This window comes from Sabethes cyaneus, chromosome 3, assembly GCF_943734655.1.
Source record: "Sabethes cyaneus chromosome 3, idSabCyanKW18_F2, whole genome shotgun sequence".
NCBI lineage: Eukaryota > Metazoa > Arthropoda > Insecta > Diptera > Culicidae > Sabethes > Sabethes cyaneus.
Window position 1 is genome coordinate 29,920,089 of NC_071355.1, and position 7,806 is coordinate 29,927,894.

The 7,806-nt window shown below is 44.5% G+C and overlaps 2 protein-coding genes across 3 annotated transcripts; one reads left to right on the forward strand and one right to left on the reverse strand.

The window, feature by feature from the left end:
- Positions 1–3,466: 3,466 nt before the first annotated feature.
- Positions 3,467–4,157, forward strand: LOC128740715 (NADH dehydrogenase [ubiquinone] 1 alpha subcomplex subunit 2). Its single transcript, XM_053836280.1, has 3 exons — positions 3,467–3,634; positions 3,741–3,847; positions 3,913–4,157. The coding sequence occupies exons 1-3, from the start codon at positions 3,537–3,539 to the stop codon at positions 3,993–3,995; spliced, it is 288 nt and encodes a 95-aa protein (XP_053692255.1). The 5' UTR covers positions 3,467–3,536; the 3' UTR covers positions 3,996–4,157.
- On the reverse strand, positions 4,099–7,515 carry LOC128740713 (serine/arginine repetitive matrix protein 1). Of its 2 annotated transcripts, none has more exons than XM_053836277.1 (8): positions 7,487–7,515; positions 6,459–6,684; positions 5,833–6,398; positions 5,675–5,760; positions 5,385–5,553; positions 5,052–5,285; positions 4,576–4,989; positions 4,099–4,510 (listed from the first exon to the last, which is right to left on the reverse strand). In XM_053836277.1, exons 2-8 carry the CDS (start codon positions 6,574–6,576, stop codon positions 4,376–4,378), a joined length of 1,722 nt encoding a protein of 573 aa, XP_053692252.1. In that variant the 5' UTR covers positions 6,577–6,684; positions 7,487–7,515; the 3' UTR covers positions 4,099–4,375. The 2 variants fall into 2 exon arrangements, with proteins under 2 accessions (XP_053692252.1, XP_053692251.1); XM_053836276.1 differs by having other exon boundaries at positions 7,396–7,495.
- Between the last annotated feature and the right edge of the window lie 291 nt (positions 7,516–7,806).

The window sequence follows — 7,806 nt, forward strand, 5'->3', positions numbered from 1 at the left end:
GCGCCCGGATAGGTTCTGACGTCGATAATGTCTGAGAAGTGCCGACCATCTATCAGAACGTGGTCGATTTGTGATTCTGTCTGGTTGGGTGATCTCCAGGTGTACCGATGGTAGAGGTTATGCTGGAAGAAGGTACTACGTATGGCCATGTTCTTGGAGGCGGCGAAGTCGACAAGTCTTAGGCCGTTTTCGTTCGTTTGCGGGTGAGCGCTGAACCGTCCAATCACCGGTTTGAATTCCTCCTCCTGACCAACCTGAGCATTACAGTCCCCGATGATAATTTTGACATCATGTCTTGGGCAGCGGTCGTATTCACGTTCCAACTGCGCGTAGAATTCGTCTTTGTCATCATCGGTACTTCCGAGGTGAGGGCTGTGCACGTTAATTATGCTTATATTGAAGAATCGGCCCTTGATTCTTAATCTGCACATTCGGGGGTTGATCGGCCACCACCCGATCACCCGCTTCTGCATCTCGCCCATCACTATAAAAGCTGTACCCAGCTCGTGTGTATTGCCGCAGCTCTGGTAGATGGTATGACCATCTCTATACGTACGTACCATCGTTCCTTTCCAGCATACCTCCTGCAGCGCTACGATGTCGAACTTGCGGCTCTTCACTTCTTTAGAAAGCACGTGGGTACTTCCGAGGAAATTTAGAGGCCGACAGTTCCATGTTCCTAATTTCCAATCGTTAGTCCGTTTTCGTCGCCTGGGTCTTTGCCGATTGTTCCGATTAGAGTTATTATTATTACTTACGGAGTCCATTGCTTTGGTTTTTTTAGTGGTTCAGGCTTGCAAAGCCCGCAACCAACCCCACAGTATCGCCGGAGGGCCAACGTAGCTCGAAGGAGCCCTCCTCCCCTGTCAGCATACGACCTTGGTTTCCACCGGGGTTGGTTACCCGATCTCCACCCGAGGTTGCTCGTATCCCGGCTGGTACCACGAGGAGGTTGGGGTAGGAGTTGCTAGGTAAGAGGCTGTGAACCACTGTGGGGTCTATTTTATGCCCAGTGCACAAGGCACCGATGGTACGCATTACCAAGCCATTTACCAGCCAATATTTACGCTTTAGATCTAATTTGAAAATTTACCCAAGAAGTGTATCTGGCAGCCCCGACACCACGAGTGTTGCGAGCTTGCGAGCAGGGATACCAGGCTTGCAGATTTGTCTGCAAATTCCAGATTTTTGGAACGGTCTTGCAGATCATTATAAATTTGCAGATATTTGCAGTTTTTATTGCGCTCTTCGCACTCAATTGGACTGCACAGTTATAAAGTGCAACCTTCAAAACTGTGATGAAAAGTGTGCTACTGATAATATCGCTAGTAATCTTATATCGATAATACCATCAAACTTTATCGTCACGGAAGAGTATCGAAAATTGGAGGGTTTAAAGTGAAATATTCTTCTTGGCTTGTAATTATTTTAACATTTTTGTTATATTTCTACGTATTTTTGCTTATACTGGCATATTACCCAGGTAACCAATAAGCATTTCCAATGCAATTTAAGAGCAAGCCAATAAGCATTTAAGTTGCCTTAAATGCTACTTAAATGCTATTTTGGCAAAATATGCGGCTACTTTACTGCTAGCCCTCTTATAGTGCTGACAATGCTTATTTGCAGCTAGTTACCAACAAGAAGAATTTAAATAGAATTGTGGATGCCAATTGGGTATTTTAATTTTTCCAAAATAGTGTTTTTTTCTCCTCATTTGTTAGCCCGTCGTTTCCTGAATCCAACAGTTCTTTTTTTATTTCAATTAAGTCAATATTTGATGAAAAAACGAATAAAAATCAAAAATAGTACGACTTGCTGTTTGACAGATATCAACCAAGCTGATTGATTGACATGATGTCAGAAATTCTCTCCCTCGCTTCTATCATTCTAATAGAGCTCTTCATTTTGACCGAGCTTTTGACAGCTCCCATATGAAACTTGTATCGTCCGATGACCATGGTGTATCTATTCACTGTGTTGTCTAAAGCAAGCTAAGAAGAAACGAGGTTTACTTATAAGCTATCGTCTAATTCCAAATATTTTTTAAATACAAAAAAATGTTTTTTTTTATTACTTCCACTAGTCAAATTTGAAAAAGTCTTCATGTGACGATACAGTAACATCATATCTTATCAGAATATACAAAAATTTGTATACCGCTAAAATACCCAATTTACAACTGTTATGCAGTTAAAAAGCTGATAAACAACTACCTGCAGTATAAAACGCCAGGGATGCTAATAAACGACTGATTTACTGCTTATTTTAATGCTTATTGGTTACCTGGGTATCGTTATTAATTATTAACGATAAGAAAACTTTACCAATAATCGTTATAGATTTTGATCGGCATTTCCCATCATTACAACTCTCCCATCTGAGCTGACATTTGATTTAGTAGTGGCACCAGTACCAGGAAAAGCAAATAGTATTTAATTTTTCATTTATTTCATATATGCTGCATATTTGTTAAAATTATGAATTAAGCGCGGAATTATGTATTTAGAAACTATTTTTATATTATTCGTAGCGTCGATAACAACTCTACGTAAGCATTAGAATTCAAATAGGAATCAACCAAGATTCATGGGTTTTTACCACGAAATTTTGGCAGCTTTTCTCACCTACAAAATGTGTGACTGAACAAGTGTGCTCAAAATCCAACTTTCAATGCAAAGGGCAATATGACTTTCATTGTTTTGGTGCAGAGTTTTTTTCGAAGCTCTTTAAACTTTCACAGATTTCCTAAAAAAGTGTGCAGATTTTTGCAGTTTATTTTCAAACCAAAAAATTCGAGTATCCGGAAAACTGCTCGATTTTTTCGATTTTCGAGCAGTTCCAGACATTTCTAGATAGAATTAACAAAAGGGCGAATGGCGCAAATGTAAACAAAACGAGTGAAAGTTATTTTTTGCTGGACCAGCATAGGAAAATCAACCCTCACTCGGTTTGTTTACGCTTGCGACATTCGCCCTTTTGTTAATTCTATCTTCATTTGTTTAGAAAATATGGCATCTCTGCTTGCGAGTGATCGAATCGAATAATCGTCACCCTCTGCAGTCTGCACTGCTTTCTCCTTTTGTCGACCGACGATGTCAAATTGACATTCTTCTTTAAAGGGTTTTCGTCGTTTTCGTCACGGGAATGACACTTCCAATACCAACCTATACAAAAAAAACGTAGCCAACATAGAGCGGGCCCAAGCTGACAGCTTCATACATGGGCTCAAGCTGACAACCGAGTCGGATGTGTAAATTGTTAAATTTTGTTAGTTTTAGTTTGATTTTAGCCAAGGTTTTAGCATCACATAGCTAATGCCAGGCAGGCAATTGATGCGAAATACATAAAACTGTGAAAATGGTTAGTTAAATTCGTTTTGTGAATTCACTATGCGTTTGCCGCCTTTTTCATGTGAGCAACGAAAATGTGACGTCATATCAGCCCCCTGGTTTTCGTGGTTTCGTCTTTCGGATTGGAGAACTTGGAATATTTTTCTGTTTCGTTTACTGAAAATTGCAAGCCAATCGTCAAAAATGAAACTATCGCTGCTTCGGACGGCCCGCCTAAATCCTGCACTGAAGGAGCTACGGCTGCACCTGTGCCAAACCGGTGAAGCATCCAAGGGAGTACGGTAAGTGGCGGATTGTTTTGAACGGAACCTGATTACACAATCATTTTTGGGGGCATTCCTTCTTATTTTTTTTTTTTGCTTCTGGCCTGACATTCCGACATTGCAGGGAGTTCATCAGTACCCAGTATGCGGGTTTGAAGCGTGAAAATCCAAAGCTACCGATTCTGGTTCGCGAATGCAGCGGAGTTCAGCCACGGCTGTGGGCTAGATACGGTGGGTTCATTCATAGGACGTTCTTTGCGAATGCTTAATGACGCTTGCTTTTATTTTGATTTTAGAAATGGGTAAAGAAACGTCCGTTTCGTTGACCAATGTTGGCGCAGCGGATGTTGCAAAGCATATTGCCGACCTCGGAAAGTAAGACGTGAATGGTAGAATAGTTAAATAAAATCGCATAATTATACAGACAAATTGGACAACTAATTTTTTGAAGAAAAATTGACCCAGAATAGAATTGTTGTTTAGTCAGGTTTATTCGCTGCTTGTTTACACTATTACGACGGAGTCCTAAAAAAATCAAAATACATTGATAAACTGTATTAATACTAGAAAAAAAAAGCGACTCAGTACGTCGCAAGTTATTTTTTCCCTATCTTAACATGGTGCAGTTTCAGTAAACTTTTTCATTCCCATTGCTCTTGTAATGCACATTGAAATGTTAATGTATAAATAGAAGAGATATTGTATTTTAAATATCGAATTCGATCTAACAGATCGGTCACGTTTTAAGTAGTCTACTGTCTAGTTGAGCCGCTGCGAAATGGGAATTTTCTTGCGGCGACGATTCAGCTGTGATCGTTCCCACAGCTCGTAGTATCGTTCTTGTTTGAGCCACTCTTGATACTTGTACCACCATTCCTCCCATTTTATGTAGTCCTGCGTTTGAAATAAGAAAACAAATTGAAATAAACCGATTATCGAAGCCGTGGATGTAAACGTACTTGAAGATCCAGATCTCTGAGATAACCGCGACCCTTGTAGTACTCGTACCGCACCCGAACATCATCCCACGAGGATAAGCCGCTCGGTCCGGTGGTCATTAGCTCCTCCGGGAAGTGTCCGGCCGGTGCCGGCGAGTACGTATACCTAACCGGAGGAGGTTGTTCCATTTCCTCCTCGATCATGACTTTCAGATCACCACCGGAACTGTTCTTTGTGATGCGCATATTCTCCATGTTACTACGATCGACGCTCCATTGGGCCATCTTGCCGAACCGTTCCGATAGCGTCAGCCGAGTGGTGGCCGTAAATCGGGGCAGTGAATTTTCACTGCTGGAGGAATCTTCCGAACCCGAGGACGGTGACCGTGGCCGGCGTTGCTTCGGCTCGCCTTCGATTTTGACTCTTGCGCGCATCTGGAGAGAAGAATCATTGTAACAATCTAAGAACATTACATCAAACCACGTTAGGTGGGTACCTTCTCAATATTTTTCTCCTTGTGCTTCTTGCTAGAGGTTGAAGGAACTTCCGCTGATGAAGTCTTCGACGAACGAACTTTAACCGGGCGAGGATCCTCCGGAATGGGTTTCGGTTTTGGAACTCGCATTTGCTTCGGCGAAGGTGCTTTATCCGATTCGGGTGTCTGTGGGCGGCGGACCCTTTCCGCTGGCGGTGGTGGCGGAATGGGTCTCGATGGACGATCTCTGGGATCCTTTGATTGTACAAAATAAAAGCATGTTACATTACGTGACTATCCATGGTACGGAATGAGCTGTTGATACAAAATACCAACCGTGGTTGGCAATGTTACCTTGTCGACGCGATGCACCTTCGGCATCGGTTCCTTGCGGCGCGGATCCGTCGGCGGCGGACTCATCATACGTGCTACCGGACCGTCGCGACGACTTTTCGAGATGTGAGCACCGTGCGGCGAGACAACGCGATGACGCGAACGCGGACCGGATATCGAACGAGAACGACTAAATGGCATGATGCAATCAAAAACACGCACGTTCGAAAGGAGGGAACAAACACAGATTAATTATCAACGTTTGAATGCTACTTGGCAAGTGGTGTCCAAGCTAGCACGACCATACTTACCGAATCGGACGGCGGTGTCGCTCCTCAACGGAACAGGCCGAACACGACTCATCTGAACAACTGGAAACTGAGGGAGACCGACTTATCTGCAAAAAGGGAGCAAAATTGTCAGTATTTTAACATGTTTTGAACTCTAAGAGTTTGTCAGAATAACCTACCTTAGGCGGTGGCGACGGAGGACGCTTCGGTTTCGGTCTTGGCTGTGGAATCGGGGACATTCTGCGAACTGGCATGCGACGTGGTGATCCGGAAGCTGAAATCGGCGATCGGCGGTGGAATTCCGGCGGCGACATACGGCGCATCATTCTGGGTGGCGGCGAGCGAGGTCTGCGCTTCATAACTGGCTCGGGCGGCGGCGGCGACAGAGACGATGGTCGCCGCCGCATCGGTGGTGGCGAGGGCGATACCGGTAACGGGCGCCGTTTTCTCATCGGAGGGGGCGAAGGACTGCGACGGTGTCGCGGTGGAGGAGACCGCGGAGACCGGCTGCGGCTACGACGCGAAAGCGGCGGACCATTGCCGAAACGGGCCGATGCTCGCTCGCTATCCGAGCTGCTTGGATCGTCTTCAATATACATTTTTTTGAAACCGGTGTGACGCCAACGGTTCGGGTCTTTCTCCTCTACCTCGAGCAGTTTCTTGTCCCACGTTTCGTTGGGAAAAGCACGTGCTTTACGCATTACATTGTCGATTTCCTTGCGCTTGCCAGCCGGATGACTGGGATCTGGAATAAAAATAATATTCCATAAACTGAACCTCATTCAATTGCATCCAAGCAACCTACCATTAATCCGAACGTGATTGGGCTTTCGGTCCATGCGCAATTTACTAGACCCAAGCGGTCCGCCCCGAGATGGTGACGGGCTCCGCCGGGTAAGACGACCGGATAAATTGCGGTCCATTCGCACGACACGCACAAAATCTTACGTTCGGTCTGTCCGGTTAACCTTTGTTTTTAGAGAAAAGTTTTTTCGAAATTTACGCTCTGCTTTAACAATGCACAAGAAACTCTGCAAAAGCGGTAGGATGAGAAAACGGAATACAAGATCATCAGAATGTGGTCATTTTTGGGAAAAATTCAAGTGCTGATTTGCAATAAGCCACGAATCGGCGGAAGCTTATTTTGCGAAAAACAACCGACGACATCGCGAATCGTCCGTCCGAAACCGTTCTGCCCGAGACACGACAATTACGAATCGCGCTAGGAAACTCCATCCGGGAGTTCCTAATTCGACCGTTCCGATGTCTGTAATGCCATTGCGCAGCAATTAAAGCCGCACCGCGCCCGACGAAACCGTATCACGGCACAGACCAAACGAACCGAATCGATATCGAAACCGTTACCCGTAAAGTAATCCGACGACATAACGCAATCGACGCTTCATCCGAGCAGAAGCAACGGAACATCAATCAATCACACAATCTGCTTAGCAGCAGAAAAAGAAATTTCATTTTAAGCCACACACCGTTCCACCGAAGGGTGTTGGCTTTTTTGTTCCTTTCACCTTCAGCTTCAAGGGTGAAAGGACTGGTCACCACAATCATCACCATTAATCATCAACCAGAGCTGAAAAATCCTTCAGCCCTTTTTTCATTTGCTACGTCCACCCACGTAAAAGCCATTGTGCAGCTATACCGACAAATCGATCGCACGACCCCGGTTTTCGCACTCGCGGCGACACTCGCTTTTTATCCATTCCGGAAAGCGGATATTTCCGTACCTTAATGCAACGCGATATTTCCCAGCAAACGAAAGAATTTCGGGAGAAAACTTCGATAGCAAATCGCAACGATCACGTCCACTGTCTATACCTTAATCCGTCGCCATTTTCAAGAAAATTTTCGACTTTTTTACCGTTTCGTTTTGTCGACTCAATTTGACAGAGTGGCGTTGCACGCTAATTACCAATTGTTTGAACATCGGATTGAAAACATGTTTTTTGGTCGGTTTGGTAATACCCGTAATACCAGAGACAGACATACAATTGAAGATAGAATTAAATATATTTTTAGATTGTTTGAGCGATTGTACAGCCATCCTACTGGCCATAACTGTTCCGCTCTCCATTTGTTTCAACCCACCCTCCAGCACACAGTCAGAGATCACGCAGTGTGAATCTCGACCCGTGAGT